This window comes from Cajanus cajan, chromosome 5 (genome assembly GCF_000230855.2).
Source record: "Cajanus cajan strain Asha chromosome 5, NIPB_CcT2T_4, whole genome shotgun sequence".
Lineage (NCBI taxonomy): Eukaryota > Viridiplantae > Streptophyta > Magnoliopsida > Fabales > Fabaceae > Cajanus > Cajanus cajan.
In genome coordinates this window covers 14,709,204-14,737,007 of record NC_138521.1, presented here as the reverse complement: position 1 = coordinate 14,737,007, position 27,804 = coordinate 14,709,204, and the positions used below count along the sequence as shown (strand labels likewise).

At 38.7% G+C, this 27,804-nt stretch overlaps 1 protein-coding gene across 2 annotated transcripts; it reads left to right on the top strand.

Annotated features, from left to right (window-relative positions):
* The first annotated feature begins 358 nt into the window (after positions 1-358).
* LOC145958241 (actin-related protein 2/3 complex subunit 5A-like) lies at positions 359-25,698 on the top strand. 2 transcript variants are annotated; one of them, XM_083074969.1, is made up of 4 exons: positions 359-658; positions 747-822; positions 1,816-1,916; positions 25,563-25,698. In XM_083074969.1, exons 1-4 carry the CDS (start codon positions 570-572, stop codon positions 25,696-25,698), a joined length of 402 nt encoding a protein of 133 aa, XP_082931095.1. In that variant the 5' UTR covers positions 359-569. The 2 variants fall into 2 exon arrangements, with proteins under 2 accessions (XP_082931095.1, XP_082931096.1); XM_083074970.1 differs by lacking the exon at positions 25,563-25,698 and adding an exon at positions 2,049-2,410 and having other exon boundaries at positions 360-658.
* The last annotated feature ends 2,106 nt before the right edge of the window (positions 25,699-27,804 follow it).

Below are 27,804 nucleotides of genomic sequence, written 5' to 3'. Positions count from 1 at the left end.
TATAAACTTATTCGGTTGAATAACTCATGTTCAACATTAAATTTTAAACATTCAACTATTGAATTTAAAATTCTTAATACATAGATCAAATATGCAAATTTTTAAAAATTTTAAAAATTATTTAATACTTCATTTCATTAATTCAAATCAATGTATAAAATGATTTTATGATTATCCGTCCATTTAAATTAATGAAATAAAATATCAAATGATTTTTAAATTTTTAAAAAATTTAAAAACTTAATATATACATTAAGAAATTTAAATTCAATTATTAGATTGTTAAAATTTGATATAGAATGAGTTGTTGAACAAAATAAGTCTACATAGATTTACAGTTAGAATAAATAGATCTCTTCTTTTATTAAAAAGATAAAATTTACTATTTACAATTTTTTTTAATAAGCATGCATTATTATTTATTAATTAATTAATAGGACCCACTTAATGAATAAAATAAAAATAAAAGGGACCCACTTAACGAGGTAACGTGCTGCACCGTTCGGAGACTAAGATCTGAAGCTTTAGTTGTTGTTGTTTGGTGGAAACGGAAAGAAAGGAATTGATCAATGGCGGGAGCAGAAGAAGCAGATAACACAAATGCCATTATTACCAGAATTGAACACAAATCTCGCAAGATCGAAACCTTACTCAAACAGTAACCCCTTTTCTTCTCTCTTTATTCACATCAATTGCTATTGTTATTGCCATTCTTCTAAACACCTTTCAAATTTGCAATTTTTTAGGTATAAACCCGTCGAAGCGCTTAAAACCGCCCTTGAAGGCACATATGCCATCATTGTTGGAGATGAGCATTGCAAGGTTTTCTCCAGTTGCTTTTTTTTTTTTTTTTTTTTAAGGAAATTTTTATGCTTCACTGTTATTTTGTGTTTATGTTTGTATTTTGCTTTTGGCCTATTGGGCTACTTATCTTATTTTTCCTTCTTATTTTATTATTGTACATTTGGGCATGTTTGTGGAAGCATTTTTAGGAGAAAAAAAAAATTAGGAAGAAAAATCCAAATAAGTTTTTCTCATGAGCTAAAACTAGCTTGTGTAAATTAAAAATAAGATTTTGAACGAGAAAACTTCAATAAATTAACTTATGCATAAATTAATTTTAGTTTCATTTTTCCTTCTTCTTTTTCTCTCTTAAAACTGTTAAGTTTACCTGAATAAACTTTTTATCCAAATTGAACATAGAGCAAATTACTCTGACGTCCTTGTGATTATTTTGATATTCACACAATACTCCTGCCCTTTTAACTTCACAGTAATCCCTCTTTACAAGAATACACGGTGTAACGTGTTTCTTGGGCGATATATGATAGTGTAATGTATTTCAAATAATTAAGGGAGGTTAATGTAAGAAAAGCAGATAGGGTATCAAGTGAATTTCGAAGAACTAATAGGTGGTACTTATGTAATTTGATATTATTATCATGAATAAGCTATTTTCAGTTAGCATTAAAGACTAGGGTTTTCCTATTTTGTTACTCAGGAGGCCTGGTGCTATTCAAATGAAGTTTTCTAATTTCTTAACAACATATTTTTCATATATCTTTTTTTTTCTTCAATTTTTCTTTCTATATTTTAGAGTTTTGATGCTTAAATATCTTTGCTTAGATTTGATTTCGATTGTTGTGTAACAAAAACAGTGTTTTTCCCCCTTTTAAAGCTAAGCTTAACTAGCAAAGACTGTTCTTTTTGATACATGTATAATTGTAATTGAAGTTTTGTAATTTGTTGAAAATTTGAAAACATGACATATTTTAGATAAAAGATAAACCTTGATTATCATTGTTCTTTTGGCAGGCGGCACAATGGCTTGTGGTGCATAGAGCTATAATGGCTATAAAAGATGTGGATGGGATGCTTTCTTCCTTGGATCCTGAGTACTATGATATCCTAATGAAGTGAGTGGTGAAGTATTTTGTTTGAATTCAATTTTACATGTCATTTTTAATTTGACTAGCTTCTCATTCTCTTAAAATGCAAATTTGATTGGATGATGTGACGGTCTGAGGTTTATTTAATGGTCATTGTAGTTTCGTGACTTTGGTCTGCATTCTACCTAACATGATATGTGCTGCACTGGAACAATTAAAGCAAAAAATTGGAATATGAAGATGTAATAAACATAAGTGATTCGTTTGTAAATTTTTTAGAAATGTAATGATAATGTGTTGATGAAATCATAACATAGATGTGAATAGCATTCTAAGGGATGTTTATATAGTGTGGGGAAAATAATGGTTATAAAATTTGGAAGGAAAAGGAAGTGTTGATCTTCCCTGCTGTCACAATTCTGTATTCAACCTTATTTTGTTCTAGAATACCTGTGACATGTTTTTATCCTAATATTTTATTGAGAAATGTTGGTAACACACTCTTTTGATTACACTCTGCTATTGACTGAAATTTATTGGAAATTACAAATTTTTGTAAGTCCCATTTGGCAATTGATGTTGTGTATTTTACTCGTATTTTAGCACTTTAATTCACAAGAATTCATAGCATAATCATGCATATCTTTCATGTTTTTAATAAATTTTTATATCATTTTCCTATTTTATGCTTTTCTTGGTATGTGTTGTGTTTTCTCTGAGCAGGATCAAGATTTAAGAATTAAAGAGGAAATGCTGAGCTACAGGGAAAATCACGGCCGTGATTCTAAATCACGCCCGTGATTCACCAGAGAAAATCACGGCCGTGACTCCCAATCACACCCGTGAACGCCACTGACCCTTCATAGATGTGCTCCAGAGAAGATCACGGTCGTGATTCTCAGTCACGGCCGTGATTCACTTCGCGTCCCAGCTTTTTAAGTTTTATGTTTTATTTTTATTTTATCTTTGTAATTTTTATCTTGGTAGTTTTACCTTTTTACCCTTTTAGGTTATAAATTAGATGAGGTTAGCCTAGAACGGGGACTTTTGTTTCGGAGACAGTTTTATTTAGTTTTTGACACTTGGAGAAGGTTGGGCGCCTGTGCCATCGACTCTAAGGTTTGCTTTTCTTTTATTCTTCTTTTCTTGGAGAACTACTATGAACTCCTGTGAGTAGTTTCCCTTTTTCTGGGATCAGGGCTTAGCCTCTGAGAACCTCTTTATTAATGCATTATTCAGTTTCTTAATTTTATTCCAATTCTTGATCTGTTCTTTTATATTTTATATATGAACTTTAATATTATTGTTTTCATAATAACATTAATTAAGGATGAACTGAGAGGAGAACTTGATTATAATTATGATAAACAATTAATCTTAATTTTCATAATCATAGATAATTAGGGATGAACTGAGAGGAGAACCTAATTATCGGAACCTAAAGGAACAGACTTGAGTGTTAAATCACGAGAGTTGATTTAAGCTTTCGAGGAGCAATAGATTAACAAAGATCTTAATGGGTTTAATTGAACGTAATTACTACGAGAGTAGAGATTAATTTTAATTAAACACGTCCTCGTAGCCTGAGAAGGTGCAAGGATTAAATTAGGTTAAGACTACCTTCAAGATGGAATAGAATTAATTAATGAAAATAATAATTCAATATTGTTGGAACTCTTTGTGCGAACCCTAGATTCCCGGAAATCTCCTTATCTTATCTTAAAGTTTTATCTTATTCATTAATTGCATTACTATCTCTTTTACCATCAAATCTGATCTTATCATCTCAAAACAAAAATTCAATCTGTTTTAAAATTCAAATTAAAATACTAGTAATTCTAGGTCAAACACGTAGTCCCTGTGATTCGATATTTATTACTTGACGACAACCGTACACTTGCGGTTTTCCATACATCAGCAATTCTCAGTTTCTCTCTTGATTTTACATTTTTCAATAAATTTTAACAAATAATAGTGTGTTAGAAGGAGTGTGTTGTTAGCACTCCTCTGTTTTAGAAACTTTCTAATATTGATACAAGTTATTTAAACAAAGGAAATTTCATATAATTTTCATAGCATAAATTATCATGGATTTTATTGTTTTTTTATATATAACTTCTAGTTATTTTTGAAAGAATTACAGTCATATGGGATGATGTATAGAATAGGAAAATTAGAGAAAATTGTTTACTTTCTGGTTAATTTTATATGGCTATAATGGCCTGCTATGTGTGAATCAAGATGCTACTTATATTTTCATTTATGAATATTATTCCAAGAATTTTCCTTGTTTCTTTTGGTGAATTCTAGAATTTCTATTAGTAATTACTTGTCCATAATAAAACTAGCCCACCTCTTTTGTATCCCTTTCAGTTTTGTACTACTTTATTTTTCCCCACATGCTTCAATTACAATTGATAAATCAACTCATAATATAACTAGGTTACAGGATCTTATTTGGGCACACTCAGTTCTTTGAGAAAATTATCCTACAATAGCATGTAGTAGCATGCTTTGGAATCTCTTAAGTACTTACCTCTTGTTAATACATTGATTATGAGTCTGTTTGGGTGCAAGTTCTAAGTGCTTTTGAAAATTTCTCTATTGCAAAAAAAAAAACTATTTTCTGTTGAGAGACTCTCAAAAAGTACTTCTAAACTTATATCTAAACATGTTGTTTATATTCGATGGTTCAACTTGATAAATGAAATTTATGTGCCCCTTCCGTCATGTTCCCCTCTCGAGTACTTGGGGACAAGTTATATATCGGATGTCTCAAATTCACTATGTGCAGTGAGACAATTGTTAGATGTCAAAAACCGGGAAATAAACTTGCAAATGAATGTACACTCGGATCTAATCTATCAATCAAAAATGACAATTATATTTTAGATCATGTGTTCCAACTACAACCTGTGTTTTCCCTTATTGATGCAACCACAAATTATATTAGAGTAGATTTTTTAACTAGTATTCTTTTTCATTGGCTATGCATAAGGTTTATATGTTAAAAGTCACAAATATATGATCCCTCATTGATCATTTGTCAACATGAAGGATCTGCTTAGGAACAACTGGGTTGTGTATCTATTCAACATCATTGTCTCTTGCACAATAGTTCTTTTGTCAACCCACACTCCCATATTATTCTTGCATATTCATTTGTGATTTTATAAGATTTCAGGTAGAAATATTCATGTAGTTAATATCAACCTTACAAACTTGTAAAATTTTCTCATTTTAGATCAGCATGTTGCGGCTATTCTCCTCAAGTATCTACTTGCTGCAAAACATGAATTACAACCTCAATCTTTTAAACCATATACCAAATCACTAGTCTGCATACTTCAAGAGTTAGAAGGGTTCTTTCATGCCCATCCTAGGACACAAATACCGAATGCCTCAAGAAGTGTTTTTTTGGAGCTTCTAGTAGTGCCCAGTGTCTCAGACCTGATATATTATTATTTTTTAACAAAAAACTGGGGAACTTAATTTTCTGTTCCCAGAACCTATCTAATAAGTATAGAGTAAACAACTTCAAAATTAGGTCACCGTATCCAGCAATCTCCTACCAGCTCACTACAGTTTCCGAGCTACCTCATTACACAAAAGGTGTTGGTTGTTTGCTTCAGAACATTTGAAGCATGATGAGGTTCCACTTGGAAATCCTCAAGAATTCCCTCAATGCTCCTCGGTTCCTTGGAAGATTGACAAGGAATGGAAGCTCCAAGAAGCACCAATGTGACTCTAGCTTGCGTCTAGCTAAGTCCGGAAGAAGGAAGAATTTCCTAGCTCTACAAGGAGAGGATCTCAAGTAGGGTAGAGTTAGGGAGAGTGACTTTCGGATAGGCAATTTCTATGGAAAGAAATCTCATCAATATATCATCCAAAAGTGTTATACAATCCGGCCATAAAGGAATTTATAATAGAAATTAGGTTAAGGGTTTAAGTTGGGTTCACCTAGAGTTAAGTAAAACCATGGTATGGTTAACTTAACTCTAGGCGCCAAAATTTGAATTCTAAATTCAAATTTTGGTGCCAACCGGCCACCCCCTCCATGTGCTCTCATTTGGCATGTAATTAGGAGGCCATTTGAGTTGCATTTCGGATCACACCATGTGCATGTGTTGCACATGGCCGAAATGCACACCAAATGTGCTTCTAATTACATGCTAATGTAGATTCACATGTAACCTAATTAACTCTAAATTCACATGACCTCTAATGAAAATCCTACACTACAAGGCCAAAAATACAAGGCCCAAAAGAAATACAAGGCACTAAGGCCCAATCCTATTCTAACCCTAATCTAATGGGCTTGGGCTAAAGCCCAACAAAATAAAGTGATAGGCCTTTCTTGGGCTTGGGCCCACTCTTCATGCATCCTTCTTGTCATGGCTCTAGTAGTTGGGCCCTTAGCCCATGGGCCTCCTCCATCATCTCCTCCCTCTTGAAGAGGATTTGACCTCAAATCCAGAGTGTCCGCCTCTTGGGTAGCTAGTCCTGTAAACAAAGAAAGATCAGAAACATTGAAACTAGAACTAACACCATACTCAGAAGGAAGATCTAGAACATAGGCATTGTTATTGATTTTCCTAAGGATTTGGAAGGGTCCATCTCCTCTAGGACTAAGCTTTGACTTTCTTTTGGAAGGAAACCTATCCTTCCTAAGGTGTAGCCAAACCCAGTCACCTTCCTTGAAGATAACTTCCTTCCTACCCTTATTATTGTATTTTTGGTATTTTTCTGTTTGGGATTGAATATGATCTCTAACCCTCTCATGTAATTTCTTGACAAACTCAGCCCTAGATGTGCCTTCTTTATGAATAAAGGAAGCAACATCCGGAAGAGGTAATAAATCCAATGGAGTAAGAGGATTAAAGCCATAAACAATCTCAAATGGAGACATGTTAGTGGTCTTGTGAACCACCCTATTGTAGGCAAACTCCACATGAGGAAGATAGTCATCCCATGACTTCTTATTGCCTTTGAGGATTGCCCTCAACATAGTCCCTAGAGACCTATTTACTACCTCAGTTTGCCCATCAGTTTGGGGATGACATGTGGTAGAAAATAGCAGTTTAGTTCCAAGCTTTGCCCAAAGAGTTTTCCAAAAATGGCTTAAGAACTTAACATCTCTATCAGAGACTATAGTTTTGGGTAACCCATGGAGTCTCACAATCTCTTGAAAGAATAACTTAGCAATGTTACTTGCATCATCCACTTTGTGGCATGGAATAAAGTGTGCCATTTTGCTAAAACGGTCCACAACCACAAATATGGAATCCTTTCCTCTTTGGGTTCGCGGCAAACCAAGGATAAAATCCATGGAAATGTCTACCCAAGGAGAAGAGGATATAGGTAAGGGTGTGTATAGCCCATGAGGTTTAGTGGTAGACTTTGCTTGTAAACAAGCAATGCAACTACTACAAAACCGTTGGACATCTCTTTTCATATGAGGCCAAAAGAATTTCTCTCTCAAAAGAGAAAGAGTCTTCTCAATTCCAAAATGCCCCATGAGCCCACCCTCATGGCTCTCCCTAACCAAAAGTTTTCTAATAGATCCTTGGGGTATACAAAGTTTGTTTTCTTTAAAAAGAAACCCCTCAGAAATATAGTAACCTTGGTAAGGTTTTTGAATACATAAAGAATAAAAGTTAGCAAAATCAAGGTCTTTCTCATACAACTCCTTGATGTCATCAAACCCTAGTATTTGAGAACCTAGGGTATTCAATAAAACATGTCTTCTTGACAAAGCATCAGCGACTGTCGCCACCGGCCCGAAACGGGCTTTCGGCATTCGCGATGGATGGTTGGACTCTTTTATTTGTTTAAAAATATGGATTGCTAGAATGACTTATTCTCAAACTGAGACCTTGTCAAACGAGCAATTTTATTAAAAGGCTCACCAATCCATGTTAATCCCAAGCGGGACCCTCCATGGATTAGCGGTTTTCATAAAAAGGAAGGGTTCGTGGAGTCGCCACCAATGTTTTACTCAAAACATTGGAAAAAGAAGTTTAAGGCAATCGATTCAAAAATCGACTTCGGCCATGACAACCAGAGTCGGGTAAGGGAGTCGGTTACGCGTGGGGAAGGTGTTAGCACCCCACAGCGCCCCTTTCGGGTTCCCTATGACAGATTATTTAAAAATAATAGTGCGAAATTACTAAATTACCCCTATTTATTCTAAGAAATTATAAATTAACTATCTACATGATGACAGTTTAAATATGTACACACAGAAAGCGGTAAAAGAAGGGACTTTAAAGAGATAAACCTTTGAAGCGTGCTTTCTTATATATTTTGACAGAAATTGGGAAGCGTTTTGGCGTTCCCTCCCTCTACAAGACCGCTCGCTCCCTCCTATAAAATTTTAACTATGGAAATCCGGAGGATTTCCCTTCGACTAGGTTCGAGACTCAAGAAAAAAGCTCAGAACTCGAGAACTTTGTCGGATCAACTCTCCGAGTGATTTCTAGGCAGAGCACTGCTCAAAAAAACCCAGAATACTCAAGAAGAGGGTTAAAACTCAGTGTAAAAGTGTGAAATGACGTCCCATTGACGTCATATTTATAGGGAAGAGGCTCAATACGGTTCCTGGGGGTCAATACGGTCCGTATTGAAGTTTTGAACTACAATACGGCCGTATTGAATTCAATACGGCCGTATTGAAGTTCAAAAACCTCAATACGGCCGTATTGAGGTTCAGTGCAGCCGTATTGAAGTTCAGTGCAGCCGTATTGAAGTTCAGAAATTTCAATACGGCCGTATTGAGTTCAGTGCGGCCGTATTGAAGTTCAAAATGTTCAATACGGCCGTACTGAACCTCTGGGAGGCCGTATTGGGCTTCATTCCTCCCACTTTTCTTATTTTAGCTATCCTAAGACCTCTAGACCTATAGAGAACCCTCCTTGGGCCTTCTGGAAGTCCTTCTGGCTGATCTTCCTTCAGTCTTCGAGAGTCTTCAAGCTTTATTTCCGACCCGGACAATTTTAGGGGTCTACAGCTGCCCCCCCTTTACTTAGTCGGACGGCCTTTTGGTGTACCGGCTGACAAGTAAAGGAGTTGACCCAATTGTCCGGGTGATGTGCCAACCTTCTGACTTGTAGTGTCTTCCGGTGGAAAATTGTTGAGTAGCCTCTCCAGGTTTTGCTTCGCTCGTCGCCCGAGCCGGAAGCTGCATACCTCCGTGCTTCTGAACACTCTGGTAGCGTGAGTACTGCCTCTCCAGGCTCAACTTCACTCGACGCCCGAGCTGGAAGTTGTGAGTACCGCCTCTCCAGGCTTAGCTTCGCTTGCCGCCCAAGCTGGAAGCTGTGAGTACCGCCTCTCCAGGCTCTGCTTCGGTGCTTCTAACATCCTAGGCAGTTGAGTTTGCCCTCTCCAGGGTTAGCTTCGCTTGCCGCCCAAGCTGGAAGCTATGAGTACCCGCCTCTCCAGGCTCAACTTCACTCGACGCTCGAGCTGGAAGTTATGAGTACCGCCTCTCCAGGCTTTGCTTCGCTCGTCGCCCGAGCTGGAAGCTGCATACCTCCGTGCTTCTGAACACTTTGGTAACGTGAGTTTGCCCTCTCCAGGGTCTGCCTCTGTGTTCTTGACGACATTGGCAATGTGAGTTTGCCCTCTCCAGGGATCTGAGATGGTTTTGTCTCTACAGTCCACGGTGCTGCTTTGACAATTTGTTTTTGATTTTGGTGCCGCTGAGGGCTGGATAACGCAGGGATCCGTCTAGGGGATGTGCAGTTACTCATAGGTTCTTGTGCCCCAACTTGCATTTGCATAGTTGGTACCCATGGGGAATTTCTGTTTCCTTGGGGTGTAGACACGAAGATGCTCTTTCTGATGTGAGCGATGCCTTACGATTGGCTGACGTCCTTTGACGTTGTGGAGTATCCCGATTATCCTTATTCGGGTGACTCTTTTGGATTTTTCTGATTTTTGCTGCCTCTGTGTAGGCTGTTATCCGCTGGGGATTCTAGATGTTGATTTTTGATTAGCCTCTTCTGTTAGGCGGATCATCTTGACGCTTGATTTTTGGCTGAAAGCCGATTTCCACTTGGGGAATGGTTTATTGATTTTCTTTTTTGGATTTTCCTTTTTGTAGGAATGCCTCTTGAGTAGGCGACTGGGGATTTAGGGATCTTATGTATCCCAGAGTATTATTTAGGAAGCCTCTACAGGCTTAGACTCACTCAATGCCTGAGTTGGAGAGCTATCTTCCACTGAGGAAGTTTTGACTGAATATTTTGCTTTGGATGATCGCGCTTCCATTGGGGATTTTCGCTGATCTTGGTTTGATAGCTTTCACTGGGGAATTTGGCCCGTGAGTGGAAGCTGAGATATCTCTGGGGAGTATTATTTGTGCGAGCCTCTCCAGGCTCAATTATTCTGAGAGAGTATTATTTCGGCAAGCCTCTCCAGGCTCAATTATTCTGATGAGGGAGTATTATTTCGGCGAGCCTCTCCAGGCTCAATTATTCTGTATGATGAATTGGTTTTTTGTTCAGCCCGAGAATGCGAGCTGAGACGTCTTTTGGAGAGTATTATTTTGGCAAGCCTCTCTAGGCTCAGTTATTCTGTATAATTTGTTGGATTTTCTGTATTTTGCCTTTTTGTTGATTTTGGCTTTTTCTGTATTTTTGCCTTTTTTGTTGATTTTGGCTTTTTCTGTGTTTTTGCCTTTTTTGTTGATTTCGGCTTTTTCTGTATTTTTTGTTGATTTTGGCTTTTTCTGTATTTTTTCCTTTTTTGTTGGTTTTGGCTTTTTCTGTACAGAAATGTCTCTGAGGAGTATTATTTTGGCAAGCCTCTTCAGGCTCAGTTATTCTGAGAGAGTATTATTTCGGCGAGCCTCTCCAGGCTCAGTTATTCTGTGGGAGTATTGTTTCGGCAAGCCTCTCCAGGCTCAATTATTCTGAGGAAGTATTTTTTCAGCAAGCCTCTCCAGGCTCAATTATTCTGTACAAACTGAGGAGTATTGTTTGTATCCTTGCCTTTTTTCGTTTTCGGCTTTTGTTGACTGCTGTCATACACAAGCAATTTTCTATTTTTCTATTTTATGCAATTGCCTCATGATAAGGTCTTTGAATGTGCAACTAATGTGTGTGATGCACAAATGCAAGTTTTATTATTTAATGTTTTTAGAAAAATGAATGGCTCTCCCTATCCTCCTTTTCTTGGAGGAATTTCTGTCGTTGACGTGAGGGAATATTTTTGTGAGCCTTTTATGCAGGAGATTATGGATTTTATAGGAACCCCTCCAATTTTCTTTATTGACCGATTATTAAAGGAATTTCGTACAATTTTTATGAAATACCAATTTTAGAGGCATAATCACATGGTCAAGAGAGAAGAGAAAATGAATAGATATTTTATTGATATTCACAAGTGTTTTTACAGAAAGATATACAGAAGGATTTTCTAAAGAATGGCTGGCCTGGGTAGGCTATTTACATTGGGCTTAACAATTATATCTGTAATTGTTGCTCCGTACGTTCTCCTAGTTGTTTTGGGTGATATGCCTGAGTCAGGAGTGTAGACACTGCAAGACGCTTGCTTCTAGAAGATAATCATATGAATCGCCTTTCGGTTTTCGATTCAAGTGATCGTCGCTTGCTTTATTTTTATGTCTTCTTCTTTTGCCCCTAACTTTTGCCTAGGACGTATCCTAGCGGGGGTGATTTTGCCTTTGTTTTGCCTAGTACCCTTGTACTGGCGGGCTTTTTATTTTGCCCTAACTTTTGCCTAGGACGCCCTTTTCGGGTTTTCATCCTAGCGGGCCTGTGCAAGCAACGTCTTCAAGCGTAGTACTTCTTTACCACGTCAGCGTTGACTGGGTATCGAAGTTCTTCTCCATCCATGTCCGTGAGGATCAGTGCTCCTCCTGAGAAGGCTCGCCGTACCACATATGGTCCTTCGTAATTTGGGGCCCACTTTCCGATTTTGTCCTTTTGAGCTGGTAGCAACTTCTTCATTACCAGTTCTCCATCATGATAGACTCGAGGGTGGACTTTCTTGTCAAAAGCCTTTTTGATCTTTCTCTGATAGGCTTGACCATGGCATATGGCGTTCAGCCGTTTTTCTTCAATAAGGTTTAACTGGTCATACCGGCTTTGAACCCATTCTGCTTCGGAAAGTTTTGCTTCCATGATTACCCTCAAAGAGGGTATCTCGACTTCGACGGGTAGAACTGCCTCCATCCCATAGACAAGGGAGAATGGAGTAGCTCCGGTAGATGTGCGTACGGAAGTCCTATAACCATGGAGAGCGAAGGGTAACACCTCGTGCCAATCTTTAAATGAGACAACCATCTTTTGCACTATTTTCTTGATGTTTTTATTGGCTGCCTCGACTGCCCCATTCATCTTTGGCCGATATGGGGAAGAGTTGTGGTGTTGGATCTTGAATTCTTGGCACAGCTCTCCCACCATTTTGTTATTCAAATTGGATCCATTATCAGTGATGATCTTATCAGGAATACCGTATCTGCATATCATATTCTTTTTGATGAAGGATGTTACCACCTTTCGGGTCACATGAGCATACGATGCCGCTTCTACCCATTTGGTGAAATAGTCAATGGCCACAAGAATGAATCTGTGCCCATTGGATGCTTTCGGCTCAATGGGTCCAATAACATCCATGCCCCACATTGAGAATGGCCAAGGCGAAGCCAATACGTTGAGTGGGGTTGGTGGGATATGAATATTGTCGGCGTATGCTTGACATTTATGGCATTTTCGCACATATTGGTAACAATCCTTTTCCATGGTCGACCAATAATATCCCGCCCTGAGGATCTTTTTAGCCATTGCGGGCCCGGGAATGTGGGTACCGAAAACCCCCTCATGAACTTCTTTGATCATGTTTTGAGCTTCGACTTGGTCTACACATCTCAACAAGACCGAGTCATAATTTTTCTTGTAGAGGGTTTCGCCGACTAGCAAAAATCCCATGGCCCTTCTTCGGATATGCTTCTTGTCATTATCACTGGCCATATCAGGATATTCCCCTTTTGTCAAATATTGCTTGATGTCATGGAACCATGGATGATCATCAACCACTTCATCTATCAGAAGGCAAAACGCTTGCTTATCATGCCTCCGGATATTGATGATGGGCATTTCATGCTCAGTATCCAAGGCGAACATTGATGATAGTGTAGCAAGAGCGTCAGCAAACTGATTTTCCTCCCTTGGAATGTATTCAAAGACGACACTTTGGAAGAGTTGTGTCAAATCTTTGATGTGCTCAACATATGGTATCAATTTGGGATTTCGGACTTCCCATTCACCTCGTAATTGGTAGATGACCAGGGCCGAATCACCAAACACTTTGAGCTTTAGGATACCATTGTTGATGGCTGCTTGGATTCCCAACGCGCAAGCCTCGTATTCTGCCATATTGTTTGTACAATCGAAGTTGAGTCTTGCCGTTATGGGAATGTGTTTTCCTTGTGGAGAGATTAGCACTGTGCCAATCCCTCGTCCAAGCATGTTGGAGGCTCCATCAAAATACATGGTCCATGCATCATCTTTAAGCTCTTCATGTTGTAGATGCATTATGTGCTCATCGGGGAAATCATCCTGAAGGGATTGGTAGTCGTTGGTCGGCCCGTGTGCTAGGTAATCAGCTAGGGTACTACCTTTGATGGCTTTTTGAGTGACATGTATGATGTCAAATTCTGATAATTGTACTTGCCATCGGGCGATCTTCCCAGTGATTATGGGTTTGTCGAACACGTACTTAATTGGATCCATTTTGGAAACCAACCAAGTAGTATGCCTAATCATGTACTGCCTGAGCCTTTGCGTTGCCCATGCTAACGCGCAGCACGTTTTTCTAGCGGCGTATAGCGGGTTTCATAATCAAGAAATTTCTTGCTCAGGTAGTAGATGGCTTGTTCTTTCTTTCCTGTTTCATCTTGTTGTCCCAGCACAGCCCCCATAGACTCATCAAGCACCGTCAAGTAGAGGATTAATGGTCTTCCCTCGACAGGTGGCACCAATACCGGTGGATTGGCCAAGCATTGTTTGATCTTATCAAAAGATTGTTGACAATTTTCATCCCAAACTTCGGAATGATTCTTGCGCAACAGCTTGAATATTGGCTTGCACGTGTCAGTCAACTGTGCGATGAACCTTGCGACGTAGTTCACCCTGCCGAGGAATCCTCTAATTTCTTTCTCAGTTTTAGGAGTAGGCATTTCCATTATTGCCTTTACTTTATCGGGGTCCACCTCTATGCCCTTTTCACTGACGATGAACCCGAGAAGCTTACCCGACCGGACTCCGAAAGTACACTTAGCCGGATTTAGCTTAAGCTGATACTTGCGAAGCCGATTGAATAATTTTCTCAAATATTGGACATGGTCCATCTCATCTTTTGACTTTGCGATCATGTCATCCACATATACTTCAATTTCTTTGTGGATCATATCGTGGAATAACATCACCATCGCTCGTTGATAGGTGGCACCCGCATTCTTGAGTCCAAAAGGCATTACCCTGTAGCAAAAAGTACCCCAGGGTGTAATGAAGGAAGTCTTCTCGCGGTCTTCCACATTCATCTTGATTTGGTTGTACCCAGAGTACCCATCCATAAAGGAATAGAGTGTGTTTGTGGCTGTGTGATCCACAAGTGTATCGATGTGTGGCAAGGGAAAATCGTCCTTTGGACTGGCACGATTTAGATCCCTATAGTCAACACAAACTCTAACCTTTCCATTCTTTTTAATGACCGGCACTATGTTAGCCAGCCATTCGGGATACTGGGATACAATCAGGAACCCCGCGTCTAATTGTTTTTCTACCTCCTCCTTGATCTTTAAAGACCATTCGGGCTTGACTCGTCGGAGCTTTTGTTTGACGGGTCGAAACCCTTCTTTCAGTGGTAATTTGTGCTCGACGATATTAGAGTCCAAACCGGGCATATCATGGTACGACCATGCAAATACATCTTTGTATTCCTTTAACAACTGGATTAATTGCTCCCTTATTTCATCACTGATATGGGTTCCAATATTGACCTCTTTTATTTCTTGGCCTTGCCCCAAATTCACGGTCTCCAATTTTTCCTGATGCGGTTGGAGTAGACGAGCCTCTTGATCTAGCAATCTTTGCAAGTCCGGAGAAATGGTCTCCTCATCACTGTCCGACTCAACCCATTCATCCTCAACTTTCGGATCCCGGTTGGAGCGAACAATCACAGACATAATTGTTTTATTGGTTCTGTTTAGGTTTAGAATTTATTAATATTAATGAGGGAAGAGAGAAAAGAACAAAAGAGAGAATGATATGTGAAAAATGCCTCTTTATTGATATGTATTAAACTGTACAAAAACCCTTATTTACATGAAAAGGTTCTCATGATCTCGGGTACTGATCACGAGTCCCAAAAAGAAAAAGAAAATTAAGGAGGGGCCCTATCGTGGCTTGCCCTTCTCTCTACTCCTGCTTTGGCAGAGGGTTCTTGCTCACGTCGGGCGCTGTTGAATCGAAGGTGACCCACCCGGCATCAATAAGGTCTTGGACCTTGTATTTGAGAGCCTTACAGTTCTCCGTTGAGTGTCCTGGTGCCCCCGAGTGGTATAGGCATTTATCTTGTGGTTTGTACCACTCGGGATAAGGTGGATCCATCTTCCTTGGTGGAATGTAAGCTAGAAGATGAGCTTCCACTAACTTCGGCAGGAGGTCGCTATATGTGGTCGGAAGTTTATCAAACTTCTTCACAGAGTTATATTGCGGCTTTCCTGACTTCGAAGTGGAAGAAGATGAAGAAATGGTTATGGCATTGACTCCTCCCTCTTTCTTCTTCCCGAAGGCCTTCTTAGCTTCATATGATTGGGAAGGCTTAGCCAGCTTCCCACTTTTAAGTCCTTGTTCCACTCTCTCCCCAATGGTGATGATGTCCGAGAAGAGTGTCGTTGTGTTCCCTATCATTTTATCGTAATAGGGACCAGTCAACGAGTTGATGAATAAGGACACCGTCTCCTTATCCGACAGCGGGGGCTCTATCTGTGCCGCCAACTCCCTCCATCGTTGGGCGTACGCCTTGAAAGATTCATCATTCTTTTTACTCAAGGCTTGAAGATCTGACCTATCGGGTGTTAGGTCGATGTTGTATTTGTAGCGCTTGAGAAAGGCGTCGGCCAACTGCCTCCATGTGTGTACTAGATTTCCATCTAGCTGCATATACCAGTTGAGCGCGGTATCAGCCAAGCTCTCTTGGAAGCAGTGGATCAAGAGCTTTTCGTTTGTGGCATATGCAGCCATCTTTCGGCAGTACATGGTGAGATGACTCTTGGGGCAAGTCGATCCCACGTACTTTGGGAAATCCGGCACTTTAAATTTAGGAGGGAATTGGATGTCCCTCACTAAACACATGTCGGCGGCATCTTTAATGTCAAAATCATGCCCCTCCATAACCCTCAACCGATCCTCTAGGGCGTGGAATTGGTCTTTTGAAATTTCAGGCTCTCTAATCGTAATCCCCGCCCCAAGGGGTACAGCTCGCGGAGGGTCTTCCTCGTGCTCTTCCTCCTCTCCATGATGGGACTCATGGTCACTGTGGTGTGATCCATGGATATTGTGGTGACGCATGAGCTCCATCATTTGCGCCATCTGTTCTTTGAGCTGAGAGAGCTCGGTTGTGAGCTTTTTATTTTGCTCTTCCAGCGCTTCCATTTTCTTGATTTTCTGCGCGCGTGTGAGGACAGAGAGATGACCAGCCACTTTCTAAAATGAATATTTTAATTAGTTTATTTATGGGATGAATACGCTCTTGACATGAGCTTGATAACCCTCCATTTTTAAGGCGCTGCCTTTTTAAAATGGAGTGTTACCACCCTCCTTGACTTATGATCCCTCCCCAACGGAGAATCTCGATAATTATGGGTCTCTTTTACTCATGTCAAGAGGTATTGGTGAACCTAGAATGCATGGTTTATGAGGATGCATGATATCTTATTGGTAATGATGCACATGCTCCTCACTTTTATTATATTTTCACACATTGGTTTTTCCTCTCATGTCATGACATTTTCATGCATGGGGATTATTCTTTAGACCTTATCGCGAGGTTATTTATTAATGCACAAACAATTGCACATAAGCATTTACACAAACAATTCACTCATCCACGAACAGTCACGAGCGAATCACGAGGTAGGGGTTTCCTGCAGAAAGGTGCATATTCAAGGTGGTTCTAACTGTTCTCACCAGTCCAAGGCCCCCAAGGTGCCCCCATTATAGGGACCCAATTCCTCTCGTCGTAAGTCGATGGAAAGCTCCAACGCACTGTCGGACTCGAGTTCATGGTTATCACCTTGAGTGATGCTTTCCGACAACGGTCTACGGGCACCTATAGACCCATTCGACAACCGGCCGTACTAACATCCACTCCCTATGGCTTACCACTCATGCCCCCGGGTATAGAGGGAACTGTTGTGTGCAAAGGTTTGTGTGCAATTTATATTTCAAACATTTGCGAAAATTTAAACATACAACAGTTATTAAAGCCATATAAATAAAGCATGTTATCATACAAACGAGGGGTAATGAAGTAATTTTAACTATTATTTGTTAAAAATAATCTGTCACTAAATGGGACTGACTCTCGAAGCTTCCCCAGTGGAGTCGCCATCTGTCGCCACCCGGCCCGAAACGGGCTTTCGGCATTCGCGATGGATGGTTGGACTCTTTTATTTGTTTAAAAATATGGATTGCTAGAATGACTTATTCTCAAACTGAGACCTTGTCAAACGAGCAATTTTATTAAAAGGCTCACCAATCCATGTTAATCCCAAGCGGGACCCTCCATGGATTAGCGGTTTTCATAAAAAGGAAGGGTTCGTGGAGTCGCCACCAATGTTTTACTCAAAACATTGGAAAAAGAAGTTTAAGGCAATCGATTCAAAAATCGACTTCGGCCATGACAACCAGAGTCGGGTAAGGGAGTCGGTTACGCGTGGGGAAGGTGTTAGCACCCCACAGCGCCCCTTTTGGGTTCCCTATGACAGATTATTTAAAAATAATAGTGCGAAATTACTAAATTACCCCTATTTATTCTAAGCAATTATAAATTAACTATCTACATGATGACAGTTTAAATATGTACACACAGAAAGCGGTAAAAGAAGGGACTTTAAAGAGATAAACCTTTGAAGCGTGCTTTCTTATATATTTTGACAGAAATTGGGAAGCGTTTTGGCGTTCCCTCCCTCTACAAGACCGCTCGCTCCCTCCTATAAAATTTTAACTATGGAAATCCGGAGGATTTCCCTTCGACTAGGTTCGAGACTCAAGCAAAAAGCTCAGAACTCGAGAACTTTGTCGGATCAACTCTCCGAGTGATTTCTAGGCAGAGCACTGCTCAAAAAAACCCAGAATACTCAAGAAGAGGGTTAAAACTCAGTGTAAAAGTGTGAAATGACGTCCCATTGACGTCATATTTATAGGGAAGAGGCTCAATACGGTTCCTGGGGGTCAATACGGTCCGTATTGAAGTTTTGAACTACAATACGGCCGTATTGAATTCAATACGGCCGTATTGAAGTTCAAAAACCTCAATACGGCCGTATTGAAGTTCAGTGCAGCCGTATTGAATTCAATGCAGCCGTATTGAAGTTCAGAAATTTCAATACGGCCGTATTGAGTTCAGTGCGGCCGTATTGAAGTTCAAAATGTTCAATACGGCCGTACTGAACCTCTGGGAGGCCGTATTGGGCTTCATTCCTCCCACTTTTCTTATTTTAGCTATCCTAAGACCTCTAGACCTATAGAGAACCCTCCTTGGGCCTTCTGGAAGTCCTTCTGGCTGATCTTCCTTCAGTCTTCGAGAGTCTTCAAGCTTTATTTCCGACCCGGACAATTTTAGGGGTCTACAGCGACTACATTAGTAGAGCCCTTTTTGTATTTGATGACATAAGGGAACTGTTCTAAATACTAACCCATTTTGCATGCCTTTTATTTAATTTATGTTGTCCCTTCAAATATTTAAGTGATTCGTGATCACTATGTATGACAAATTCCTTGGTCACAAGATAATGTTCCCAAGTTTGAAGGGCACGAACTAAAGCATATAACTCCTTGTCATAGGTAGGGTAGTTCAAGGTAGCCCCATGAAGTTTTTCACTGAAATAAGCTATTGGGTGGCCACCTTGTAACAACACAGCTCCTATGCCAAGTCCTGAAGCATCACATTCTAGCTCAAAAGTTTTAGAAAAATCAGGCAGAGCTAGAACAGGTGCTTGAGTGAGCTTATGCTTTAGAACTTGGAAAGCTAAGTTATGTTTTTCCTTCCATTCAAAGACCACATCCTTCTTCACCAACTCATTGAGAGGTGAAGCTAATGTAGAGAAGTTAGGAACAAATCTCCTATAAAAGCTTGCCAATCCATGGAAGCTCCTAACTTCACTTACATTAGTAGGAATAGGCCATTCTTGGATGGCTTTGATTTTCTCGGGGTCCACATGAACCCCATTTTTACTCACCACAAAACCTAAAAAAATAACATTATCTACACAAAAAGTGCACTTGTCTACATTGGCAAACAAGTGATTGTCTCTAAGAACAAGAAATACTTGTCTTAGGTGATCCACATGATCACTTAGACTTTGGCTATAGATTAGAATATCATCAAAATAAACAACTACAAACTTACCAATGCAATCCCTAAGGGCATGATTCATCAACCTCATGAATGTGCTAGGTGCATTAGTAAGCCCAAAAGGCATTACTAACCATTCATATAATCCAAACTTAGTCTTAAAAGCGGTTTTCCACTCATCACCTTCTTTGATTCTAATTTGGTGATATCCACTCTTAAGATCTACCTTGGAAAATATGGATGACCCATGCAATTCATCAAGCATGTCATCAAGCCTAGGAATTGGGTGCCTATATTTTATGGTGATGTTGTTGATGGCTCTACAGTCACAACACATCCTCCATTTTCCATCTTTTTTTGGCACCAAAATGACAGGTACAGCACAAGGACTTAGACTCTTTTGAATCCAGCCCTTCTCCAACAACTCTTGTACTTGCTTCTCTATCTCTTTGGTTTCTTGTGGATTAGTCCTATAAGCTGGTCTATTTGGAAGACTAGCCCCAGGCACAAGATCTATTTGATGCTCTATTCCCCTAAAAGGTGGAAGTCCAACTGGACCTTCTTTGGGAAATATATCATCAAATTTATCTAAAAGATTTTTCACCTCAAGAGGTAGAGTAGTTTCCAAAGAAGATGTGGCAGTGCAAGTTAATGTTCCTCTACACATGAGGATATGAGATGATGATTCAAGAAAAAGAGAAGTTTTGTGTAAAGGTTTTGATTGAAAACTCTCTTCTTGAACTATCTCTAGAGAGGGAACATTAATCTCTCTAGAATCCTCTTTTTCATCAATTTTTAGAAGTTTTTTTTTTTTTTCAACTTTTTTTTGTTTTCCTTTTTCTTGCTCACGTTTGGCCTTCATTTGTACTTGATCTTCTATCACTTGTGAAGGTGATAAAGGATGAAGCACAAACTTTTTACCCTTATTTGTGAAAGTTATTTTATTAGTTAGGCCATCATGATGAGTTTGTTTATCAAATTGTCATGGCCTACCTAATAAAATATGACAAGCCTCCATAGGAACTACATCACATTTAACTTTATCTTGATAGTTCCCTATAGAAAACTCTACTTCCACTTGTTGGTTGACCACCATATCCCCATCATCATTAAGCCAATGAAGTTGATAAGGTTTTGGGTGGGGTGTGGTAGTCAAACCCAACTTTTCAACCATCCTAGTGCTACAACAATTGCACCAAGATCCACTATCCACTATGAGAGAACAAGCCTTGTTTGAAATGTTACATCTTGTATGAAATATGTTCTCTCTCTGGGATTGTGTATCACTAGGTTGGTTGTTGAGGACCCTTCTCATCATAAGAAGTTCCCCATTATAAGGATAAGTGACCTCACATGTTTCTCCTTCACTTGCTTCTTCTTCATCCTCACTTGAAGATGAAGAAGTAGTAGCTTCATCTTGGCTACTATAAATGTCTTGGCCCCTTAAAATCATAACCTTCTTAGTAGGGCATTGAGAAGCAATATGGCCTCTCCCAAGACACTTAAAGCATTTTATGTCACTAGTCTTAGTGCTAGTGTGTGAAGTGTTTGTGTTTTTCTCTTTTGCCTTTTCTTTGCCCTTGTCTAGGTTTTTGGAGGGAAAAGTGTTTTTCTTTTCAAAATCATTTTTCTTGTCTTCCCTCTTGTAGTCAACCTTAGAATAAGATGATGAATATGAGCTTTTAAATCCTTTTCTCAAATTTTGTTGTTCAACCTTGATGCAAAGTTGAACCAAATCATTTAAATCCCTATAAGGGAGAAGCTCCACTTTATCTCTTATTTCAAAAGTTAATCCACTTAAAAACCGAGCAATGGTAATGTTTTCTTCTTCCCTAATGCCAGCCCTCATTAAGTATAACTCCATCGTTTGTCTATACTCTTCCACAGTCATATTTTTTTGATGGAGTCTTTGGAGCTTATTGATAAGCTCCCTAGTATAGTAAGAGGGAATATGTCTCCTCCTCAAGGCGCTCCTTAATTCATTCCAATATTGAATTGGAGGGTCATTATGGAGATGCCTATCTCTCACTAAAGAAGTCCACCAATACATGGCGTGACCTTGAAAACTTAGAGTGGCTAAGGAGACTTTTCTTTCTTCATTCACTTGATGACAAGTGAAAATTTGTTCCACCTTCATTTCCCAATCTAGGTACCCCTCAACATCATCTTTTCCATGAAAATAAGGGAGATCTACCCTAGATTCCCTTGGCTTGGGGGTCCTATGCACTCTTCTAGGAGGTGGTTGATAATGATCTCCTAAAGCAAGACTATCATCATTCATTGACTCTCCTAGAGTTGAACTATGGTGGGAGCTATGTCTACTTCGGTGCTTGTGGTGTAATTTTTCTTCTTTCTCCTTTAATATTCGAATCTCTTCCTCTAAAGTAGCAAGTTGAGCCTCTCTTTCAAGTTTTTCTTTAAGTTTTTGCTTGGCTTCTTGCTTCTTCCAAATCTTAAGTGATCTTAATTCATGTGTTACTTTTGACAAGTCATTGTAATCACTTGAATTACTATCACTTTGAGGAGTAGAAAACTCTTCCATTATAGGAGAAAGTGACTTTTTGAGAAATGATTTTTGAAAATCAATTGTTTTTATGCAAGGTTAAGACTAAGTACTTAGAGGATTATGTATACAAATTGAACTTTGGAGGGAGGTGAGCTACTAGGAGCCACTTAAAAACCAAGCCTCTTCAAGTAAAAATTACTAATCCCCTTTGTAGTTAATCTCTACCAAATTCTTTTCAATGAAAATGATTTTTTTTGATGTTTTTGTGAACTATGATAAGCTAGACGTATGAAAGCAAGTAAAACAAGGATTAAGCAACAAAAAATTAAACTACCTAAACGTGTCCTAAGGTGAGAGCTTGAGAGATACCAAAGATCAATCAAGGACCACTCCCACCAAGTACTAACGAAAATTGTAAACTTAAGGAGAGATGGTTGTGTACCAAAGACACTCCCAAGACACTCCTTGTAAAGGCCAAATACAAAGTACTAACAATAAAGAACAAGTGGCTGAAATGAAGTATTAAAAACAGCCACAAAGAATTAGTGATGGATTAGTGACCAAATTTTGCAACAAAAAAATTCAAATTAGTAAGGTAAAATCGGTCACTAAAAATCCGTCACTAATGCTTATACATTTTTTTTTTTAAAATTCAAATACAATCTTCAATTGAATCTCCAAGAATTCTCCACAGAAATGCTAGTCCAGCCACTTCAAATTCCCAGCCACAAGTGTTTGGTGTTTGATAGCCAAATCCGAAAACCTCCTTTTCCCTTTCCTCCTCCTTTTCTTAGTCCTCTTTTGATGACCCTTGTAGAACTAGCTTCTAAGGAGATAAACTAGGTCAAGCATAGGTCACATTTGAGTTCCATGATGAATACAAACAACACAAGTATGGAAGAGTTATAGGAAAGAAGATTAGAGTAGAAGAAGTGAATATAGATGACAAAAGACAAGATTTAAACTAGGTCAAGGAAGAACAAACCTAAGAAAGGTTCTAGAGTAGATGCACAAAACCAAACACTCAAAAATAGGTGAGCTGAAAATTTCTTTTAATGAATCCAAAACAAGTAGAAACCGAAAAGAACAAATTGAGAATTAAACTCCTTAATTTGGCTTTTGCTTTTCAAATTAGGTTTATCATATTTTTTTTTTTAAATTCACTTTTGATTTTGAACTTTCTTTTCTTCTTCTTTTTTTTTTAAATCTTAGGAGTTGCCTTTTTCTTTAAAAGAACCTCACAAATTCTCGGTCACACCTTAAATGAAGCACCAAAACCGGATTCAAATTGAAATTCAAATGCCACACAAATTAGGTCAAAATGTAATGAACATGTGACATGCTTTTGATGCTTGGTTGGTTTATGTAGCACATGCACGGTTTTGGCTCCAATTTTCAAATTCAAATTGCAATCCAAACACAATTTTCCAGCACACACCAATGAAACAAAATCAAACCTCACAGAATTAAAATTTTTGTGTAAGACATTTTTCAAAAAAATTTGGAAGCCTAAAATTCTAAGAAAACTACTAATGATCTAGTAGTAGTTTATGAACTCAAAAATGAAACAAAATTCATGAGCTTATACCAAAGAAAAGAAATGGATCTCGGCCAAATCCAGAAAATTGTTTCAAGATGCAAATCAAAAATTAACAAGGATCAACAAGCATAGCTAAGATAGATGAACATATAAGAACTACACAAACCTACTAGACATGGATTTAAAAATAAAAGACTCAAGCATTTAATTGACCGAATAAGATGCAAAGAAGACTCAAACAAAATCAAAAGCTAATAGGCAGAAAATTCCTAATTAAACACAAGAAGAAATTAGCATGATTCATGAAAGCATATAACATAGGCGCATATGAATCATTCAAGCAATACAAACTAGATCCATCAAATTTTGAAACAAAAACTAGATCTAGGAAGGAATCAACTCAATAGTGACATGAACTCAAAAATTGAACAAGATGAACTCAAGATGAACACAAGAACAATTTGGAACCACGGATCAAAATTCAAGAAGATGAACTTATCTCTTGAAGACCGAAGCTCTTGATACCACTTGATGAGGTTCCACTTGGAAATCCTCAAGAATTCCCTCAATGCTCCTCGGTTCCTTGGAAGATTGACAAGGAATGGAAGCTCCAAGAAGCACCAATGTGACTCTAGCTTGCGTCTAGCTAAGTCCGGAAGAATGAAGAATTTCCTAGCTCTACAAGGAGAGGATCTCAAGTAGGGTAGAGTTAGGGAGAGTGACTTTCGGATAGGCAATTTCTATGGAAAGAAATCTCATCAATATATCATCCAAAAGTGTTATACAATCCGGCCATAAAGGAATTTATAATAGAAATTAGGTTAAGGGTTTAAGTTGGGTTCACCTAGAGTTAAGTAAAACCATGGTATGGTTAACTTAACTCTAGGCGCCAAAATTTGAATTCTAAATTCAAATTTTGGTGCCAACCGGCCACCCCCTCCATGTGCTCTCATTTGGCATGTAATTAGGAGGCCATTTGAGTTGCATTTCGGATCACACCATGTGCATGTGTTGCACATGGCCGAAATGCACACCAAATGTGCTTCTAATTACATGCTAATGTAGATTCACATGTAACCTAATTAACTCTAAATTCACATGACCTCTAATGAAAATCCTACACTACAAGGCCGAAAATACAAGGCCCAAAAGAAATACAAGGCACTAAGGCCCAATCCTATTCTAACCCTAATCTAATGGGCTTGGGCTAAAGCCCAACAAAATAAAGTGATGGGCCTTTCTTGGGCTTGGGCCCACTCTTCATGCATCTTTCTTGCCATGGCTCTAGTAGTTGGGCCCTTAGCCCATGGGCCTCCTCCATCAAAGCACATGATGAAATCATCAGGAGAAAGGACTATATAGATCTTTAAAGTTTAAACTTCTAGTGATAGGACATCTCTGAAAATCTGTCTTCTAGAAGAAAAGAATAGTATCTTTGTCGCCTGCAAACTCCACAAGGATGCCATTGGTTCCACCAAAAGACCTTACTGAAACTCACTTCCAACCTTTCATTAATTAATGCCTGAAGTCTTTCATTACTACAGTGAACATAAAGGGCAATATAAGGTCAACCCAGTCACAGACCACCTTCCTTGAAACCAATTTCTAGCTTCTCGGTCAACCATTAACCATAACTACAAAGGTGAAAGTCCAACTTAAAAACTAAATCTGTCTCTTTCTTGTACCTAATATCCTCTACAGTCTGATAGCAATAGAGCTGCAATAGTATCTCCTTGAATTGTGGTCAACCCCAGCATGAATAAGCTTTTATGATCTTATTCACTCTTGCGCCCAATCAGATAGGTCTAAAATCCTTCACCTTGACAGCACTTTCCTCTGTACTTTTTAGATTTTTAATAGAGTCAAAATGGACATTGAATGAGTCTTTTTTAACAATATTATATTTACTATCGCTGATAACTAATGGTATTTAACAATATTATAGTAACTATTGTAGATAACTAATGGTATTCTTACACCATCATTTTCTGTCCTAAGAGTTTTGTATTTGCCATAGGTACTTATATAGAGGCTTAGCTACTGGAGATCGTCCTACATGTGATCATTTCCTTCGGATTCATGAAAAATTGACAGAGAAAGCAGGACTAGGTTGCATCCTACGTTACCTGACAGATACTGTAAATATAGTTTGATTTCTAAACTGCCTTTTTAGTTCCAACGTTTTGTTCTTTTCCTTTGTTGTTTTCTATTTTTCTTGTGTTTGCAAGACTATAGCAATCAATGCAGTGAAATACTTGAGCTTAGGTTCCCAATCCCCTGTGCTAGTGTTTTTTAATTGCTTTTGGAGGAGAAATTTTAGTACATTTTGTAAAAATGCAGTCAAATAGAATGAGATATATGGTAAAGAAATTAAACTCATACCATAAGATTAACTTCAAATTAAATTTGAAGCCTGTGGCTAACTTTTTCCTTCTCGGCTTCCGTATTATCTAAATATGTACTAGTTTCCAAGCCAGATTAATTGACCCTAGTTATTTTGGGTTAAGTGTAAAACATCAATATAACTGTGAAATATATTACTAAGAGTTTAAATTTGATATATTATAAAGAATTTTATGTTGTCAACTAATTAAAAAAATACTTTAAAAATACTTTAAATAAATTAATTATTTAATTTATTTGGAAATGGGTTAGTACAAACATTTAAATAATAATAATTAGTTATATTAACTAGTTTAAATAAATTAAGATTTTAACAAGTCACTGCCATCCAAAATAAAAACCTCAAATATAGCAATTAAGAGAATGAACTTAATACTAGTTACTAGAAGATGGAAATTGACTCATCATTCATGAAGGTGAACTACATCAAAAAGTGCAAAACGATAAACCTAATGAGTGTAGACCCCTAAAATTGTCCGGGTCGGAAATAAAGCTTGAAGACTCTCGAAGACTGGAGGAAGATCAGCCAGAAGGACTTCCAGAAGGCCCAAGGAGGGTTCTCTATAGGTCTAGAGGTCTTAGGATAGCTAAAATAAGAAAAGTGGGAGGAATGAAGCCCAATACGGCCTCCCAGAGGTTCAGTACGGCCGTATTGAACATTTTGAACTTCAATACGGCCGCACTGAACTCAATACGGCCGTATTGAAATTTCTGAACTTCAATACGGCTGCATTGAATTCAATACGGCTGCACTGAACTTCAATACGGCTGCACTGAACTTCAATACGGCCGTATTGAGGTTTTTGAACTTCAATACGGCCGTATTGAATTCAATACGGCCGTATTGTAGTTCAAAACTTCAATACGGACCGTATTGACCCCCAGGAACCGTATTGAGCCTCTTCCCTATAAATATGACGTCAATGGGACGTCATTTCACACTTTTACACTGAGTTTTAACCCTCTTCTTGAGTATTCTGGGTTTTTTTGAGCAGTGCTCTGCCTAGAAATCACTCGGAGAGTTGATCCGACAAAGTTCTCGAGTTCTGAGCTTTTTGCTTGAGTCTCGAACCTAGTCGAAGGGAAATCCTCCGGATTTCCATAGTTAAAATTTTATAGGAGGGAGCGAGCGGTCTTGTAGAGGGAGGGAACGCCAAAACGCTTCCCAATTTCTGTCAAAATATATAAGAAAGCACGCTTCAAAGGTTTATCTCTTTAAAGTCCCTTCTTTTACCGCTTTCTGTGTGTACATATTTAAACTGTCATCATGTAGATAGTTAATTTATAATTGCTTAGAATAAATAGGGGTAATTTAGTAATTTCGCACTATTATTTTTAAATAATCTGTCATAGGGAACCCAAAAGGGGCGCTGTGGGGTGCTAACACCTTCCCCACGCGTAACCGACTCCCTTACCCGACTCTGGTTGTCATGGCCGAAGTCGATTTTTGAATCGATTGCCTTAAACTTCTTTTTCCAATGTTTTGAGTAAAACATTGGTGGCGACTCCACGAACCCTTCCTTTTTATGAAAACCGCTAATCCATGGAGGGTCCCGCTTGGGATTAACATGGATTGGTGAGCCTTTTAATAAAATTGCTCGTTTGACAAGGTCTCAGTTTGAGAATAAGTCATTCTAGCAATCCATATTTTTAAACAAATAAAAGAGTCCAACCATCCATCGCGAATGCCGAAAGCCCGTTTCGGGCCGGTGGCGACAGATGGCGACTCCACTGGGGAAGCTTCGAGAGTCAGTCCCATTTAGTGACAGATTATTTTTAACAAATAATAGTTAAAATTACTTCATTACCCCTCGTTTGTATGATAACATGCTTTATTTATATGGCTTTAATAACTG

Coding starts and splice junctions, on each gene's coding strand:
- LOC145958241 (XM_083074969.1), top strand. CDS start 570: ATGGCGGGAGCAGAAGAAGCAGATAACACAAATGCCATTATTACCAGA. Junction 659..746: donor ATCGAAACCTTACTCAAACA/GTAACCCCTTTT, acceptor GCAATTTTTTAG/GTATAAACCCGTCGAAGCGC. Junction 823..1,815: donor TTGGAGATGAGCATTGCAAG/GTTTTCTCCAGT, acceptor TTCTTTTGGCAG/GCGGCACAATGGCTTGTGGT.